Source organism: Plecotus auritus (genome assembly GCF_963455305.1).
Source record: "Plecotus auritus genome assembly, chromosome: 6".
Lineage (NCBI taxonomy): Eukaryota > Metazoa > Chordata > Mammalia > Chiroptera > Vespertilionidae > Plecotus > Plecotus auritus.
Window position 1 is genome coordinate 127,299,323 of NC_137773.1, and position 20,485 is coordinate 127,319,807.

Below are 20,485 nucleotides of genomic sequence, written 5' to 3' on the forward strand. Positions count from 1 at the left end.
CTATCATCCACATTCACTGGTAATTGTGAAGCAGCCACTGCTGTGGAGAACAAACTGTCACAGCTCTGTGCTAAATGCTGGGACGTGAGGCAAAGCATGGAGGCGATGCATGCTACGAGCCCTCCATCATGCTTACCTCAGCTCTGCCCTACTGTATGATAGCTAAGAACATGGTCTCTGGGTTTCACATGCAATTCTACTAATGACTGATTTAACTTCTAAGCCTCATTTTCCTCCAGAAAGTAGGAATAAATAATAGCACTAGCCTCAGTGGGTTGTTTGACAAATTAAATAAGGAAACATAACTGCTTAGACTAGTGCCCAGTTTCATTACCACTCAGTAAATGCCAACTAGTATCATGACCTTTACTAGAGTCACCATCATTATTAGTGTTATTGTTGTTGGCGTTGTTGGTGGTAGCATGGTGTCTGATGTATATGGATATGCATATATGTATATGTGTATTTGCATAGGTATATATACTTATATGTATGTATATATGTATACATCCATGTATATATATATGTGCATATGTATATGTGAATATGTATATGAGTATGACTAAATGTGTATTTGCAGGGGGAATTATTGAAAGCAAAATAAGAGACTTTCAAGGAACTAGAATGGAAAAGGAATAACTAGACTTTGTGGGAATTACAACACCAGTGGAAGTCAAAGCTCCTTTCCTATGACTCTAGAGTCTAGACAGCTTATTCCCCACTCTTCTCTTCCCTCCCCATCCTCTCTTTCTCTTCCTCTCTCTCTACATCTTTCTCTCTCTTCTTTGCCAGGGGTCTTATTCTGCTTCCACCAGGTCCAATATAGCAGCCACTCATGAATCAACATGATCTACTGTTTCAGCTCCACCACTCACTGCAATCTCAATATCTCTCAGTTCAATTACTTGAGAGAATAAATCTGGTTGATCATTAGCCTTTTAATAGTATTGGTTGTTTGACTTTGAATCAGTTGCCCATGTAATAAACATATTATTTTTTGACACCCAGAATTGGCAAACCAATTCATATTTCTGTGATCTAGGTAGAGTTCTACCCCAGCCTCAGGGATGGAGGACGTAACTCATCCCTAAGCAATTCAGCACAGCATGCTTCTGGCCTTAGAGATTGGTCCCAAGTATATACATAAATCAAACTTTTTTGGGAGAGAATTCTCAGATTAAAGACTATCATCTTTGATGGGCATTACAAGAGGAGATATTCACTCTTCCTTTTGTGATGGGATGTTGTGAGGTTTGGATCTTTAGCAACCTTTTTGTGACATTAAGAGGAGCAAGATTGAGCATGGAGCCAACCTAGAGGAACCCAAACCGAGCTTTGGAGTAAAAACTCATTCAGTTGTGGTGATGTCACCTGAGTGCTGATTACAGCTGGGTCTACCCCAGGACATTTCAAGCCAATAGATTGCTTTTATTGTTCAAGCCAGTTCAAATTGGATTTTTTCTGTCACTGGCAAAAAATATATATATCAAACTGATTTGTCTTGCCCCTCACCTGATCAGTTATAGAACGTAGCTAGGGAGGGCTATTTGATGTTTCAAGTAGGAAATGATTATTTGAGAAGGTGATAAATCCAAAGTATATTCAAGGCACCTGGACAACTTAGAGGCATGAACACACAAATAGCACAATTAAGGCATATTACTATTACAACTGAATCCATAAGCAAGGAAGTGAAAAAAAGGTCAGTTTTGATACTGGATTGCTTTATATTCTTTTCTAAATAATATTACTCATGCTTTTCATTGCTTCATTAATTTTTTCAAATTTTTTTGAAAAAAGTAACTATTCTTTCAGAAATAGCCACAGGCTATGTTCGAAACATCTTAAATGAGCTCCTTTTGAATTATTCATGTGAGAACATTTCTATAGATATCCAGAAATAAGGTGTCTCTCTGTCAACATAATTAAAAACAACTGATTGCATTTCTCTAAAAAGAAACACTATTTCAACTGAAACCAGACTTGAAAAATATCACCCCATTTTTCTTTCCACAAATCAGAGAAAACTGGGGGGTGAGGGTCGGGGGAGAGAATAGAACTATAATAAAACATTTGACCCTTACTTACTCTATATTTATGTCCGTTTGTAACTATTAGGGATTATAAGTAGAAGGCAGGCAGCTGTCTACTCAACTAGGCTGAACATTTTTCCAGCACGTGCAAAGCTCCCGGGTGGTGGCTATTATCCTAACTCTAGGCTTTAAGATGTAAACCTATGTAAATCACTCTCTATTTATGCCTCTGTTCATATTTTGCTTTTTATTTGCCAGGAACGCAAATTCCCCAAGTTTGTATCCAAAGAAATGGAAAACATGTACATCGAGGAGCTGAAGTCGTCCGTCAACCTGCTCATGGCCAACTTGGAGAGCATGCCGGTGTCCAAGGGCGGCGAGTTCAAGCTTCAGAAACTCAAGCGCAGCCACAACGCTTCCATCATCGACCTGGGCGAGGAGAGTGAGAACCAGCTCTCCAAGTCGGACGTTGTGCTGGCTTTCTCCTTGGAGGTAAAAAGCTCGAGCCCCTTGGAAGTCTCCGGGCCCAGCAAACATCACACGGTGATTGGAGGCCTCACAATCAGCTTGTGTCTTTCTTGCACCCCAGGAACAGTTCCTAAAAGCACAGCTTGCTGAGCAGGGGCCAGCTAATCAGCAAACTATTCCCATGCCTCAGGGAGTCCATGCTTTTCTCAAGGAAATGCAGTCTTAAGAACCACTTACTAAATTTCATCTCACATTACTTTTACTGTCTTAAGCCAGTGATCAAGGATTTTGTAAAGAGCTATGCCATTTAGAAAGTTTAAAGTCTGGACAACCTGGGTTGAAGTTATGAGAGAAGCAATGGAGCAGCATTTTGTGGTGAGTTGTAAATTGTCTTTCCCACCATCTCTCCTGTTGGCTCCATGCAGAGAGCCTGTGATTGTGGTGGAGCCTTTTTAGTTTTCCTCACAACCAAAAGGAAAAACCCATTTGGGCCAAAATTCTGGTAGAATGCTCAGTATGTCATTACACTTCTCCATAACTTCTATTCAGATGTTTGCTGCTCAGACATATACTCTAAGGAGTCATTCTGATCCAGCTTCATCAGAATTCCGCGGAAGCTGGTTCAGACTGCAGATCCTATTGACCCAAATCTCTAGGGGGTTGGAATTTAAAGTGGTGCAGTCATTTTGGAAATAGTTAGGTATTTTCTCAAAAAGTTAAACATAAAACCACAGTATGTCCAGCAACTCCACTCCTAGATATCTACCCCAGAGAACTGAAAACACATCCACAGAAACATGCTCACAACTGTTTACAGCAGCATCCTTTATAATAGCCAAACAGAAACAATCTAAATGTGTATCAACTGGGGAATGGAAAAAGTTTTGTACGTCCAGGCAAGGGAATACTGTTCAGCAGTTCAAGGGAATAAACTACTGATATATGCTTTGATATTTAAAAAATATATGATTTTATTGATTTCAGAGAGAGGAAGGAAGAAGTAGAGTTAGAAACATGAATGATGATAGAGAATCATTGACCGGCTGCCTCCTGCATGTCCCCTACTGGGCATGGAGCCCGCAACCCAGGCATGTGCCCTGACCAGGAATCAAACCATGACCTCCTGGTTCATGGGTCCATGCTCAATCATTGAGCCACACCAGCCAGGCATGCTTTGATTTATTGAACCTCAAAAACATTCATGCTTAGTGAAATAAGCAAGATACAAGCGACCACATGTTGTTTCAGTTCATTGATATAAAATGTCCAGGAAAGGCAGGTCTCCAGAAACAGAAAAGAAATTAGTGTTTCCTGAAGCAGGAGTTGGACATGGACATGAGGGACCTAAAACTAATTTATGATGATGGCTGCACAACTTAGTAAATTTGCTAAAATCATTGCTTATACTCTTAAAATGGGTTAATTATATGATATATAAACTATGCCTCAATAAAGATATCAGAAAAAATAATCTCTAGGCCAGTGGTCAGCAAACTCATTAGTCAACAGAGCGGCAAACCACGGCTTGTGAGCCGCATGTGGCTCGCGAGCCGCAGTTTGCCGACCACTGCTCTAGGTGGATGCAAGCCAGGAATATGCATGTTAATGAGCTACCCACGTACTTCTTTTTCTTTTAAATAAATCTTTATTGTTCAGATTATTACAGATGTTCCTCTTCCCCCCCCCCCCCGCCCCGCATAGCTCCTCTCCACCTGATTCCCCCCACCCATTCCCTTACCCCCCACCGCTGTCTTCATCCATAGGTGTAAGATTTTTGTCCAGTCTCTTCCCGCACCCCTCACGGTCCACTCCCTTTCTATGCTTCTGATTCTATTATATTCACCAGTTTATTCTGTTCATCAGATTTTTTTTATTGACTTGATTTTTAGATTCACTTGTTGATAGATATGTATTTGTTGTCACTTTGTTGTTCATAATTTTTATCTTTACCTTTTTCTTCTTCTTCCTCTTCTTAAAGAATACCCTTCAGCATTTCATACCCACGTACTTCTATGCACTCCCAAGTTGGAGACCCATTCATGTCTTATTACAGCTCTACCTCCCAGGATTTTATGATGGCCCTAGATTTGGGGAGACCAAGAGAATAGATCAAATTTCTGTAGACGTAATTAGAATGTGTAAAAACTGAATTAATTTTCTAGAACATCATTAAGACTTGCTGTGAATTAACCGCGGGTAATTTGCTTGTGCTCAGTTTGGGTTGAGATAGCCACATTACAGTATTTCCGACATGCATTTTGCTGTCAAAAGAAGCAGTATTTGGTTAAATATAGACCATTTGTTGTATGAAAAGTCATCAGTGTAATTTCACAGAAACTTCCTTTCTTTCTTTTTTAATACCACTACCCGAGGCACTGAATGCTTTTTCTTAGGTGTCTTTGAATTTGATTATTGCCAGTTAGAGGTGGCAATTTATTCCCGGCTGCTTCTTGTCATTCTACAGAGGGAAGAAAACGTGCTTTATTGATTTGCATGAAGCTTTTAAATCTGTAATTTTCTGATTCTTTACCAGTAGACAATATTATACAGCTGATTAGTTGAAATGCCAATGTAGGCGAGTCCCCAGCCATCCTCATATGTGTACATGATTCAAACAGGCTTTAACCTGTAAGTACAAGCACAGAATAAAGCGTCTCAGGGCTCCCCAATGCTTTTAAATTAGAAAACAAAATCGCACATCACACCAAAACGGCCAGCAAAAATCATTGTATATCTATTTGTGAGCATGTTTGGGGGACACAAAGACAGGAGGCAAGAAGAGGGAGAACGTCTGTCATCTCATTAGGGAAGGCTGGGTTTGAGTTTTCAGGTTGGAACAAGACAGATTTCATGTAATTATAGAATTACCTGCTGGAAGGGACACCAGAGAGCGGTTAACTGCAGCAAGAGAACCGAGGTCCGGGAGGCCGAGTGGCATGGCCGTGGGCAGCGGGGAGCTCTGATGAAAACTGTAGGTACTTAAAGAATGCCACTGTGGACCTGGCTCTGTCATTATCCACTCAGTGATCCTCATAACAATCTTTGGAGGCATTTGCAGGTGAGGAAACAAAGCCTCAGAGAGGTTAAGGAGCTTATAAATGATTGCACAGCTAGTAAAGATGCAGATTCCGGATTTGAACTCAGACCTTTTAAGTTCCAAAAACTGTGTTCTTTCTTCTGTGCCTCCCATTTCTTCTCATTTCTATGATTCTTCCTCATGTAAAATTTTTCTATTACATACATCATTTGGTCCTCACACAAAAGCCACAGTGAGAGAGGACACATTTGTCCACTTAATAGATGAGGAAACTGAGGCTCAGGAGTTTGAAAAGAAAAGTGGAGTGACTTCCAGAACAAGTCACTTGTCCAACATCACATGGGAAGTACAGTGGTTCTTAGAGTATGACTCCTGAATCAGCAGCAACGTGTTAGCATCACCAGGGAAATAGTTAAAAATAAAGTCTTGCCCAACCAGCATGGCTCAATGGTTGAGCATCAACCTATGAACCAGGTTTGATTCCTGGTCAGGGCATATGCCCAGGTTGTGGGCTCGATCCCCAATGTGGGGCATGCAGGAGGCAGACGACCAATGATTCTCTCTCATCATTGATGTTTCTATCTCTCTCTCCCTCTCCCTTCCTTTCTGAAATCAATTTAAAAAATCTATATTTTTTTTAAAGTCTTGGGCCCCACCCCAGACCTACTTATCAGATACTGGTGGTGCAGCTCAGTAGTCTCTGGTGTCACAAGCCCTCCAGGTGATTTGTATTCACACTAAGTTTAAGAGCCACTGGGCTAATTAGCAGCAAAACTGACTTGTGAATCCTGGTTCAATGTCAGCCTTATTGTACTTCCTGGAATCAAGCCCATATAGAAGTGTATGTGTTTGCACGCCCACATCCCCTCCTTGTGTAATGTCATTACCTCTTCAAGAGTATAATTGATTTTTTTCAATATATATTACTCATTCTAGATCTCTGATGCATGCCATTTGTTGCAAATTCTTACACCAGTGTCTCTGCCCTCGCCTCATTCCCTCCCCCCTCTCTGATAGGTAACAGGGCATACCAGTGACTAGGAGAATAACAGTAGGTGACTGATGAGTTTGAGGGTAGAGGTGGGAAGTGCTAAGACTTGTAAATCAAGACACTAGCCTTTTCCTTCCATCTAGAACAGTGGTTGGCAAACTGCATCTCGCTGTGGTTTGCCGCTCTGTTGACTAATGAGTTTGCTGAGCCACAGACATGTTTTTGGTTTGACCCAGTAATGTTGTCCTGCACAAACTTTGGGTATTTTATTCCCCCCTTTTTGAATTATTATCAAAATTTCAAAATCAGATATTTGACTTGGATTCTGATTCAGATTTCCATTTTCTGGTAGGAAAAATGAGAGTATCTGGCAACAGTGGACCAGGGAAAGACAAGGCCACACGGGCTGTGACGACTATCAACTGCTCCACTTAGGTGGAGTATGCTCTTCAGTTGCCACAGTCCCACACTCCCTCTTGTCTCTGACCGTAATGCTGAATGCTACTTGCCCTTAACCTTAGCACTTCCATCATCACTTATCTTACTATGAAGGCTAATGTAAACTCATGGGCCTGTGTCTCTGCCAAGTGCTGAATTAAAAACTAGATTATTTTTTTAAAAAATAGGAGATAGCAGATTTCTCTGTGGAAATGGAAACGGATCCTGTGAGTAACATAGAAAAGAGTAGCCATTTCACATTACCTGTCTGGCCTCCATGAGCATATGAATTAATGAGACTTGTCTTTCCATCTGGGAGGCAATAAGCTACACAGTCAGAATTACGTCTTCATGCTAGACTGGTCCCAGCGTGGCTGGTAGAAACCTAGTAGAAGCCATCAGGTATGTGCTGGCTTTTTTGTAACTTCTTCTCATGCATATATTTCCTCTAGATGAGTCTGCCCATGCTCTGCCAATAATTCCTACTTTGTGTGATTGTTTCCAGGTGGTGATCATGGAAGTGCAAGGCCTCAAATCCTTGGCTCCCAATCGCATTGTGTACTGCACAATGGAGGTGGAAGGGGGAGAGAAACTACAGACTGACCAGGCCGAGGCTTCTAAGCCCACGTAAGTGTTGTTTCTCCACTATTTATTGTCCACAAGGCTGTGATCACAGGCTGCAAGGTCCGGTTTCCATGGAAAATTCTAGAAAGCATATACTTTGTTTATTTTTAAACAAGATGACTTGATTACATTTTATTTGGCAACCATAACATGTGTTCAAGTTCCTCTAAAGCAGAGAACAGAAGGAAATTAGAGAAACAACTTCTTCTCTGGGGGCAGAGAGTCCCAACTTCCATCCTTCAGTGTGGTGTACAGGAGAGTGGGACATAACTTTGTCTTATTATATTTTCTAAATAATATTTGGTTTATTATAGAAACCATTTTTTTTTTCAAAATCATTATGTGCCACAGTTATAAATATATTAGCAAAGCACTCTGTTACATTAAACCTAATACATTATTCCTATGGTCTGTGCGTATTTGTCAAACTCTCAAATAGTCACTGTTACAGCCCTACAGTGCTTACACTTGAGTGTGGGCTACAGAAAAATAATTACACAAATTGATAACTACAAATAGTTATAAATGCTGAGGAGAAAAGAGTGCTTTGAGAGGAGATAGCAGGGGGGCCTAAACCAGTTTGTGGGGACAGTCAGAGTAAGTTTTCCTTAGGAGTTACAAGCCATTTGGACTAATATTATAAAAGTTGATCAAAGGCAGTGGGAATGGAAAGTAGGTTCCAGGAAGATTCAGCTTGTGCAAAGGCCCTGTGGCAAGGAGGAATTAAAAGGCCAGTGGAGCTGGTGGTCTGAGAATAAGGTATGCCTAAGCTGCCACTGAGGCAGGAAGGGGACTCACAATGGAGGATTTGTCAGGCCATGAGGAAAAAAGCCTAGAGATACATGAGTGATGATGATGAATTCATTTGGGTCAACAACTCTTAGATCTCAAGGATTCTTGAGAGATCGCTGCTCTCTTCTCTGCTTAATGGGTGCCTCTCTCTCTTTCTTTTCTATCTCAATTAAGCCAGCTTAAACTAATGAGAATCTTTTCTTATTGTTGTTAATTCAAAAAGAAATCATAGAAGGGGAAGCTCCAAACAGCAGCTTACTGCTTCTCCTCCCTCTCAGTACTATGCATTCTTTAGCAGAACATGAATAACTTGCCAGGATGTTCAAATAAAATAGTTCGAAGAAAGCACTGAATGTTTCCCAGACTAGAGAAAATATGAGGGCATTGTATGCCTTCAAGTGGTTATTTGCATGAATAGGCAAAGGCCTCAGATACTTAGAAGCTGCGTGAAATTAATGAGCATCTGCAGAAGGAAATGGAAACCTGTGCAACTTGTCACTCGCCACCCTTCCTCCCTTTTTGAAACTTGGTTTCAAACTGTAAATGAATGCAATTTTTTAAAAACTATTATTGATGAAATCCCAACGTTTCCCCCACTGTTGCCATGGCCTGGTCATTATCAATGCTATTATATCATGCTGCGTTATTCGCATGTGCTTTTAAGAAGTGCCATATAGCCTGGCTGGCATGGTTCAGTGGTTGAGCATCAACCTATGAACCAGGAGGTCATGGTTCGATTCCTGGTCTTGGCATGTGCCTGGGTTGCAGGCTCGATCCCCAATGTGGGGTGTGCAGGAGGCAGCCAATTAATGCTTCTTTCTCATCTTTGATGTTTCTATCTCTCTCCCTCTCCCTTCCTCTCTGAAAAAAAAAGTGCCATATACTTGATATTTCTGCCAACCTTTTAAGATGTTGGGTCCAATATAGTGTCACAAGTGAAATAAGGAAGGAAAAGTCTCTGATTATTTTAACAGGCTGTTGCTTTATATGTGGTATTTTAACTAAAAATGTAATTCATATCATCTTACTGGGTTTAAAGATGTCAGTTGCCAAGGTAAATGATGAGCTGAATTCCATGTGCTTGTGAATATTTAAAACCGAGTTTCAAATTACAAATTAATATGAATACTTGGGTCTACCTACTTGAAATACTCATATTTCACATATATATTCACTCATATCCATACATGTACATCATTATGTCTGTATAAAGAAACATCTCACACTGAAACAGTTTGCTTTTCTAGCTGGTGTATAATTTTTTATTCCTCTTCAATCAGTGAGTGGCTATTACCAAAACCCCACTGAGGGTAGGTAGGTTGTTTGATTGTTTGGCTGGCTGGTTAGTTGGCTATTTGGTTTCTTAATATAGTAGGAATGCAAGTCAAATCAGTCCACAGTGGCTACCTAGAGTGTTGTGTTGAGAATGCTTTTGAAGCCAAATCTGTATTCAGAGGACAATAGTGCAATGATCACCTTATAATGTCTGCCATGCCAATGGAAGGAGTATGATTGCCCTGTGTTTGCCATTTCAGAGTATCCCAAAGAAATAGACCCAGAGTTTGAAATCTGCCAATGCTCTTGCTTCTTCCTATCTTTTCCTTTATCCTTTCTATATAAATTCTCCTTATAACCTCTACTCATCTTCCATCTAAATCCACAGTTCTTTTCCTGTGTGTCTTCTTTATCTTTCCTTTGTCATAGCCCTGTTCTGGTAGTCTGCCTCCGCCACCAGCTCTATCTGGGGGGTAGATAAGCCTGTTTGTGCAGATGCGTTTCCTTCCTCCCTCCCTTGTTTGGAGAATCCTCTCCATCATTTCTTTTCTCTGAAGCTTATATTTCTATTCCTTTCATCCCCTCTTCTACTTACAGCTTCTCCCATTAGTGATCTCCAGCTGTCATCTCTGCTATTCGATTTTGATTATCTCAAAAAGTATCCTTTGGAGGGTTAGCTTTCATCTGTTCTAAAAATTCTTTCATCATCTGGCAAGTTTAGCCTTTTTTCTGCCCTATTCTTCTTTCGAACCTTGTCCTTGGCCCTTATTACAGCCAGCTGATACTCATATTTATTTAGTCATTCTAAAACTAAAATTCCATTCAAGCCAGTTTTATTTATTACTCATAAATTCTATTGATGCTACTACCAAGTGTTTCACCCAATAACTGGAACACAAACACCTATCCTATCATGTATCTACAAGGAATTTGGCTTTTGTCTTTTTTTTTTCAAGTACAGTCATAAATCCAGGAGTACATTACATAACCCAGCTTGTCCAAGAGTGGGCTTTTAGAACTTTAATGAATAGAATACACTAGGGAAAACAATGACAGGGAGAGTGGCACCTTTTTTTTTTTTTTTTTTTTGGCTGGCTTAGCTGAAAGCTGGTTTATTTTATTTATTTTTTTATTGTTTAAAGTATTACAAATAGTAGTACATATGTCTCCTTTTTTTTCCCCATTGACCTCCCCCTGGCCTCCCCTACCCCCCAGTACATGCCTTTACCTGCCTCCCCCGCCAGTGTCTTGTATCCATTGGTTATGCTTATATGCATGTGTACAAGTCCTTCGGTTGATCTCTTACAGTGCCCCCGCTAACCTCCCCTGCCTTCCCGCTGTAGTTTGACAGTCTGTTCAATGCTTCTTTGCCTCTGTATCTATTTTTTCCCCATTTCTTTCCTTTAAAAACTCTTGCCTCTGCAGACTAGAAATAAACATTTAATAACAAAAAATGTTTGAGTCCCAATTTCAATGTCCAACAGTTCTGAGTCCCCGTTTCAATGTCAAACAGTTCCTTATGTGTACATGTCAGCAGTGATATCTGGATGGTGGGCACATGGTGGCAATGCAGGTCCGACCCTCTCTGGTTTGGTCCCAGGCAACCTGCCGCAACGCACAGCTGCTGACTGCTAGCGTGGCATGGCAAGGCGTCATCAGCGTCTTCCATCTCTGGACTGTTTCTTCTCTTGTCTTCGTGGTTGGAGCAGACCTATCAATTCACCTTGGTCTAGAAAGATTGGGAAATATAAGACATTACATCTCCTTGTTGTCCTGAGTTTTTCATGGTGTATGTTGTCATTTCAAAGGCTTTGAAGATTTCTAACAGTAAATAAATTGATTTATCAGTAAGTTTCCCAATCTTTTTTTAACTAACACCTTTTAGCATTCATTGGAAATGCTGGTCTATATCATACAAACCCAGTAATAGAGGGCGAACTTTCCTTCACCTCCTTTATCAATATCAACCCTCCACTTGGAGCAGAGCCCTCTCTGGCATGCTTATGGTGGATCAGCTGAACATAAGAATGCTGTGTTCATGAGTTAATTATACTTTTTGTTTGGGGGAAAAATGGTGTGTGTGTAGCCCTAACTCATCCTTCATTTTATCAATCTCCTTACAACATGTGGGCTATTTTCAAGCAGACTATATATCCTGGGTTTTTAATATAGAAAGCCAGGAGAATATATGATCAAAAGTTTTTAAGATTTATATTTGCTTTAAACAATGTATTGCCTACATTTGCCCCATTGTTTCTGCCTCTTATGGGAAACCATTGGGGCTGGAGGCTGACGTAGCTGAAATCGTGTTTTAGGTGAGCAATGTCAGGAAGGCATGGCAATGGAGAAGGGAAATGCTCGTGGATTCAAGAACCCAGATAGATTTGTCCAGCTCCTTTGAAATAGAGCAAAGGACTTTTCTTGCCACGAGGCAGCGTCTCTCAAAGGGTTGCACTCTCACCTCTGCTGGAAACAGAGATTGTGTTAGGTGTTACCAACATGGCATTGAGTAACAATCACGTGATAAGGAAGTTACTTTTTTCCCATTTCTTCTTAAGTTCTGACCCAGTCAGGGAGAATGTTTTGATTTGGTTCTAGTAAATCTTTAACACCTGCAGTTAGAATTTAATAGCATTGTTCAGATCTCATTTGATCAAAGAAGTTTTCTGTGCTGGTCCTTGGCATGGTTAAAATGGAAACATGAAATTTGGATGTGAGGAATGATAGGGAGGGTAGGCATCTGCATTCTCCCAACAAGCTTGCGGGCAATGCTCTACTTGTTTCTGACTAATGCTGGGACTACGGCCATGAATACCACAGGTCAAGCCGTGGCCTCATAGAGCATCCATTCAGTAAAGAACAGGCAATAGCAAAGAGATAAAGGGAAATAGCAGGCAGGGGTTGTGTTGCCTCCTCTCATGGCTGGTGGTGCCCCTTTATCTATGGCAGCAGTGACATGGTTTTCTTTTCTAAAGAAATATATTAACATTTAAAAGGTGAGTTAATTAAAAAAAAAACACACTAAGTAAATAATAGCACAGGTGGTACCCAGCTATGATTTAAAAATCATGAAAGTGTCTTGTGTTGCTATGTGGAAATGGCAAAGATTGGGAGAATGGTATGCAAATTATGTTGGGGAAATTGATGTAAGAAAACCTGGCGTAGTCCCTGAGTGGAAAGTGTGTTCCGAGACTCTCTCTCGTGGTGGTAAGTTACCCTCTAAAGAAGCACGCCCTGGCCATTAAATACCAGAGAAAAGTAGGTCATTTGGTTGAAAAGAAAGGCAGTTGGAGTTAGCAGCCCAATATTATGCTGACTTATCTGAAATTATATTCTTCTAAGTTGAAACCAAGGACGTCAGTTGGCATTTGATTATATAACAAATTCATTATTCCATGATAAGCATGGCTTCATGATGCATGGATTTCATTATTGTCAGAAATTCAAAAACAATCAACCTGTTTGCTGCCACTTTCTGAGGGATAAAAAAATAAAAATAAAATACCTTAACTGGTAAATCTTGCTATAGTCCTGGCATTTTTCAATGGCATCTTATCTAATGAGACCGCATTTGTTCAAAAAAGCAAAACACAAGTCCATTCTGTGAAATATATTATTTGTCCTAATGGCACAACTCAGAATGGGCTCAGCTTATTAACCCAATTGTTCATAGAAATGCAGTTCCATTAAGTCAATTAAAGTCAGAAAAAGGAAGTTGTGGCCTCCAGTTCCCTGCCTCATGTATCATCTTCCTAATGATACTTCCTTTCTCAATACAACTAAAAACGTTTTCTGTGTGTTGGGCCTTGCAGTGGTTGAAATGCAAACAATGTCTTTCCTGAGTGGCTCCTTTGAACTTTGCATGTGAGGAATGATAGGACAGGTGGGCACCTGCATCTCTCAACAAGTGTGCAGGCAATGCTCTACTTGTTTCTCACTAATGCTGGAGCTACAACCAGGAATTCCACAGGTCAAGCCATGGCCTCATGGCACGTACATTCTAGTAAAGGACATGGGCAATAGCAAACAAACACATAAATATGTAAGATATTAGAAGATTGTATTTTTGTTCTGAAAGAAATGAAAAGGCTGTTGCACTAAAATGTAATGGAGCTGGAGAGTACTCTATCAGCTAAGGAAGCTGCCCACAGTCAGTAATGCATGAGTTGGTACCTGAAGGAAGAGAAGGAACCAGCCACTGGAAGAGCTAGAAGAAGCATTTTAGGCCCAGGGAACTGTAGGTGCAAAAGCTTTGAGGTAAGAAGGGGCTTGATGTGTTCCTGGACCAGAGAGGAGAGCAATGTGAGAGGTTAGTCAGCAAGGGCAAGTGTGCTACAGGAAGAGTCTAAAGAGCCAAGAGGGACAGATAACCAGGACTTGCAGGCCTTCTCCAAAACCATGGGAAGGAGCCACTGCAGTATTTTAGGCCAGGGACATATGATTGGATTTTTATCTGGACACTGGAAGCATCTTTAAGGATCAGAGTGAACTTAGAACATACATGGAGCGCATACTATTTGCCAGGTACTAGTGGGGACTAATGCACACGTGCCCCTTGACATCACAGAGCCCTGGAGAAAAGCTGGCTGGAAAAATGCAAGTGCTGGGCCCAGAGTGATCAGTTCTTTAGGAGCCACCACATGGAAAAGCAGCCTCCTCACAAGCATCTCCTGTCTCAAAACCCCACGCTCGAGGTCACAGTCCAGGAGACAGTTACGTGGTACTGAGTGGGAGCGTGTCTACCATTTCTCGTGTTTTTTCTTTCTGAGAAAAGGCTTAGCTTCTTTCGCGGTTAATTAAATCATAGATGGTAAAGGCCAGCACTGACCCAGAAATTCAATTTTGCTAGGCTCCCTGAAGATATGTGAGTTGGGAGGAAGCAAAAATATAATCACAGTTTGGGATGCTTAGAGACTCTCCTCCCAGACCAGGAAGCTGGTTCCAAAAGCCACAACTGTCATTGAAAACCAGTTTGTGATCAATCGTGAGCTGGAGGGTGAAAGTATGCTGGTGGGTAACACAGCAAACAGTGCAGGAGCTGGAGAATGAGTTTTGCAGAAGGAGCTCCTAGTGCTGCACCAACTTTGACAGAAGGTTGCCGCCTGTGTCATGTAGGTAACCACGCTTTCTAGCATTGCCATGTGCTGAGAAGTGGTATCCAAGACCCCTTCTCCCTCAGCAGTCCTATAGTTCTTTGTCACCCAGCTGATCCAGAGGAGACCCAGAGTGTCAGAACTGAAGGCAGAGTTTTCAGGAATTGCAAGTAACTTTCAGTTGGTGAAACTTCTAGAATTGGTAGGAGTTCCAGAATTGGATGATCGGGTAGTGGCTGGAGTTTGGCAGTTAGACAGTGATGCTCCATTCAAATGGGAGAAATCCTTGAAAGTTCTGATTTCATGGTAACTATGTTGAGTAGCAATGACACAAGGATGTTCTTGTTTTTGTTTGTTTGTTTTTAATATATTTTTATTGATTTCAGAGAAGAAGGAAGAGGGAGAGATAGAAACACCCATGATGAGAGAGTCATGGATTGGCTGCCTCCTGCAAGTCCCCGACTGGGCATCGAGCCCACATCCCGGGTATGTGCCCTTGACCGGAATCAAACCTGGGACCTTTCAGTTTTCAGGCCAACGTTCTATCCACTGAGCCAAATTGGCTAGGGCAGATGTTCTTGTTTTTTAATCCTCACCCAAGGATTTTTTAAAATTGATTTTTATTGATTTTTGTGCCAAGGACCGAACCCACAACCTACGTATATGCCCTATCCAGGAATCAAACCCAGGACCTTTTGGTGTATGGAATGATGCTCCAACCAACTGAGCCACCCAGCCAGGGCAAGGATGTATTTTTTAATGGCCCTCTAAGGACTAAGTGACAATAGGCCCATTGGCTGGCTTTCTGGTTTAGCTCTTGAATACTGTGACTGAGCTTACTTGCCAATTATATCTAACTAGAGGCCTGATGCACAAAATTCGTGCAAGAGTAGGCCTTCCCTTCCTTGGCTTCTGGCACCAAGCTTCCCTCTGGCACCCAGGACCTGGGCTTCCCTCTGGCACCCGGGACCCAGGCTTCCCTTGCAGCCCCAGCTTCGTCCGGAAGGTCATGTGGAAGGACGTCTGGTCTAATTAGCATATTATGCTTTTATCATTATAGATGCCAAGTAACCTGAGAACTGAATTGATTGCACATCACTGTTCAGTGAAATCCAATTCGATACACTTCTCCCAAGTGGGAGAACCCGCTCTACTTCTTAGTGATCAGGGAGAATCTGGGAAGGAGTGTCATATAGTGACTTACCTGTAATAATGGGATACAGCCCAGAAACTCTACATTCTCACTAATAAGAAAACAAGAGAGCTTGGATTAGATTAACTGCTGCATAGAAGCAGTATGGCACCATGGACCAAAGCATAGAATCAGAAGCCACAGGACTGGGACCAGGTCTCAGCTATGTGACCGTGGGCAGGTTACCTAACCCTTCATGCCAAATTTTCCACATTCTTGTGGAAGCTATTATTATCATGGCTTCATTCTTATTTGGAGGAAAAAGGGAGAATTGGAAAAAAGAGTGACCTGCATCTAGAATAGTGATCACTAACATTGATTCAAAATTTTGGGCCAGGTGCTGTACTAAGTATTTCATAGTCATTGTTATTCCCATTTTACTGATGAAAATACTGAGGTTCAGAAAGGTTAAGTGATTTGGTCAAAGTTGCACTAATAATAAATAGCTAGCCAAGAATCAAACCCAAAGCCTGTACTTTTATTTATTTATTTATTTTTTTGATATCTCACTGTAGTTTTTGTTTTTTTTTTTTCAAATTTTTATTAAGGTATTATATGTGTACATATCTTACCATTGCCCCCCCCACCCCACTCCCATACATGCCCTCACCCCCCAATGTCTTGCATCCGTTGGTTACTCTTATATGCATGCATACAAGTCCTTCAGTTGATCTCTTATTTCCCCCACCTCTCCCTAACCTTACCGCTGTAGACAGTCTGTTTGATGCTTTACTGCCTCTGTAACTATCTTTTTGTTCATCAGTTTATAATGTTTTTCATTATCCCTAAATGAGTGAGATCATGTGGTATTTTTCTTTCATTGACTGGCTTATTTCACTTAGCATAATGTTCTCTAATTCCATCCAGGTGTCTACAAATGGTAGTAATTCCTTCTTTTTTATGGCAGCATAGTATTCCATTGTGTAGATGTACCATAGTTTTCTGATCCAGTCATCTGCTGACGGGCACCTAGGCTGTTTCCAAATCTTAGCTATTGTAAATTGTGCTGCTATGAACATAGGGGTGCATATATCCTTTCTGATTGGTGTTTCTGGTTTCTTAGGATATATTCCTAGGAGTGGGATTACTGGGTCAAATGGGAGTTCCATTTTCAGTTTTTTGAGGAAACTCCATACTGTTCTACACAGTGGCTGCACCAGTCTGCATTCCCACCAGCAGTGCACGAGGGTTCCTTTTTCTCCGCATCCTCGCCAACACTTGTCGTTTGTTGATTTGTTGATGATAGCCATTCTGACAGGTGTGAGATGGTATCGCATTGTCGTTTTGATTTGCATCTCTCGGATAATTAGTGACTTTGAGCATGTTTTCATGTGTCTCTTGGCCTTCCTTCTGTCTTCTTTCAAAAAGATTCTATTTAGGTCCGTTGCCCATTTTTTTTATTGGATCATTTATCTTCCTTTTATTAAGTTGTATAAGCTGCCTGTAGATGTTGGAAATTAAACCTTTATCAGTGATACCATTTGCAAATATGTCCAAAGTCTGTACTTTTAAACAAATATATTTTTTTATTGATTTCAGAGTGGACGGGGGAGAGACAGAGAGAGAGGGAGAGAGAGAGAGGGAGAGAGAGAGAGAACCATCAATGATGACAGAGAATCATTGATTGGGAGCCCACAACCCAGGCATGTGCCCTGACTGGGAATTGAACCATGACCTCCTGGTTCATAGGTCAACGCTCAACCACTGAGCCACGCCGAGCCGGGCCCAAAGCCTGTACTTCTAACTCATTCTGCTACCCTATCTTTCTGAAAGAAATCACACCACTAAAAGAAAGTAATTTAATTAGTATTGATTACTCAGCAAAACTATCTAACAGGGCTCATTTCCTTTCCATAAACTGGGTATTTTTGTGGGTGAAGTCACGGGCTATGTAAATGGTGATGAGTGTGCTGTCATGAAGTAGCCCTCTCACAGATGTTCCATCTCTGCAGACACTTAGCAGGTGGCATTCAGCCCATGACCAGCAGCACTGCCAGGTGCTACACAGGTGAGTCTGCAGAGATGACCCAGAGGTGGCCCCGGCCCTCAGGAGCTAAGAAAGTCAGGGGAGCCACTAATGGTAATGATCACCATCCTTCTTTCATGGAAATCAGTATCAATAACAATTGCCCCAACCATTTATTGAAATCTACTAGATGCCCAGCACGGAGCTAGCTGGTACCTTATAGCTGAGTCTGACAGGCCTGGTCCAAATCCCAGCTCCACCCCTCACCAGCTGGGTGTCCGCGAGCAAGTGGATTCTCCTCATTGAGTTTCAGTTTCCTCAGATTTGAAATGGAGACAATAATATAACCTGCCCCATGGCATTGGTGTTGAAAAATAATATGATCCATGATCAGGGTGGAGTTCAATGGATGGCATATTGTAACTTCTCAGAAAATATTATTAATAGTAAAAACCCACCATAATCTCACTGAATCCTGTTAAGAAATATCTACCCACTCATTGCATATAAAGAAAAAGAAGCTCAGCAAAGTTAGGAAGCCTGCCCTAAATCCTACTGCTCCTTAACCTCAGGCTCCAGGACTCCAAGCACCTGGGAAGCAAATAGTCACTTCGCCTAATGAGAAAGGGCACGATTGCCAAAATGCTTCCAAGAGGCGAGAACAGACCCTCGGGATGCGCTGCTATCCATTTGATGATCAAGAGCTGATTCCCCAGAACAACAGAATGGGAAAGGGCGGTGTCCTCCCTGAGTCCCCGTCCAGAGTCACAGCACACCGCGGCATGGACCCCTACAGCCAGGTCTCCTCAAGCCCATTCTTTCAGCTTCTTTCTGGGTCGGAGCCTTTGTTCAGAGAGGTTAGCTGCTGAGATCATGCTTTCCATGGCTTCCTAAGGGCCAAGCATCCCTCTGCGCTGTGATATAGAGCTCATCTCCCTGCAGCGATGCAGGTGAGTGTGGGGCTCCAGGAAGACAGATGCTCTTCTTGGCATGAGGCCGACCATCAGGGTGTTTGGAAAATTCCGGGCCTCTGGTGCTTAAATTCCAGAGTCCTTCAAAGTTCCCAGGGTTCCTTAGTAAGGACTTGAAAGCTGTCCCACCTCCGTAGTCTCTGGTTGAGAGGGCTTGGGGCTTGGGGTGGAGCAGCTGTTTCTGGGAGGCTCTCATAGCTGGAATCTGGTTGGAAACATGTTAGCGATTCTATGGAAAGTAAGGTGTAGCATAGGCATCAGAGAAAAGCTCTGGTTGAGACAAGACCTAGCTTGGATCCCAGTTGTTACACTGGGTAAGCTACTAAATCCTCTGAACCTCAGTTGATGGCTGAAGGCTTGTTGATGAGGATTCAAATTTAGTTATATCAGCAAAGCGCTTGGCACAAATGTAAAACTGTTATTCTTATGTTTATTGCTGCTATCAAGGGAAGCCTGGGTAGAAAGGAAAAGAGATAGTACAGGCCACCAAAGTCAGGTGATAGGACCTAAAGAAGCTTAAGGTGTTTTATCGCTCAATTAGATGCCCTTTTATAGTTTCCCTTGTAATGTGTTCATTTACATGTAGATTTATTACTTGCACTTGGAAAAGTCTGTATGTCAGGCTAGTTTTCTTATAATGCCTGACATGGTCAATAATACTCAGAGCTAAGCCTTATTAGCTAATGGTGAAGGGCTCTGGGAAAAAGCTAAAAAGGAGGCCCAGACAATGAAATACTATTCAGCCATAAGAACGGACAAAATGCTATCATTTGCGACAACATGGATGGACCTTGAGAATATCATGCTAAGTGAAATAACTCAGTCAGGAAAAGCTAAGAACCATGATTTCACTCACATGTGGGATATAAAACTGAAACTTATAGACATAGAAAACAGTATGGTGGTTGCTGGAGGGAAGTGGATAGTGGTTAGTAAAGGGTAAGGGGGGCCAAATATATGGTGACAGAAGATGACTTGACTTTGGGTGGTGAGTGCACAATGCAATATACAGATCATGTATCATAGAAATGTTCAGTTGAAACCTATATAATCTTATTATTAATGTCACCCCAATAAATTTAATAAAAATCAATAAATAAAAATTAAAAAAGGAAATTAAAGTGTTTAAACTATCCCTTTGCATGAAAAACGTAAAATAAAATAAAAAGGAGGGCCATGTGATGGACTTGGAAATCTCTTTAGAATACTGATGATTATCTATATGAATAATAGACAAATATGTAAATTGACCGTACCTCCACGATACCCACAGCCAATCAGGAGTGAGTATGCAAAGTAACACAACAAAGATGGCGGGCCTGTGGGTAGCGTGCATGCACGCAGGCACTGAGCGACCGGGGACGGGGCATTCCCGCCTCCTGGCCACTCCAGGCCTACACGCGCAGGCGCCGAGTGGCCGGCGGTTGGGTGGGATGCCCACCTGCTCTCTGTGTAGCCGGGGTGACGAGGCAGGTGTCCCGGGACCCCACCCGCTTTGAGCCTGTGGCCAGCGCATGCGCACGCCAGCACCGAGTGTCCGGTCCTGTCAGCCCAGCCTGGGGGTTCGCAGTCCTTTTGATTTGTGCAGCCCCTGGACAGGAAGTA

General features: G+C 41.9%; 1 protein-coding gene across 16 annotated transcripts in view; it reads left to right on the forward strand.

The window, feature by feature from the left end:
* Nucleotides 1-20,485, forward strand: part of CADPS (calcium dependent secretion activator) — a 459,193-nt gene that overhangs the window by 207,727 nt on the left and 230,981 nt on the right. For all 16 annotated transcript variants that reach the window (XM_080671526.1, XM_080671528.1, XM_080671527.1 and 13 more), the window contains exons 5-6: nt 2,292-2,525; nt 7,473-7,594. In XM_080671526.1, the coding sequence (XP_080527652.1) occupies nt 2,292-2,525; nt 7,473-7,594 (356 nt within the window). The remainder of the gene's footprint in view (nt 1-2,291; nt 2,526-7,472; nt 7,595-20,485) is intronic.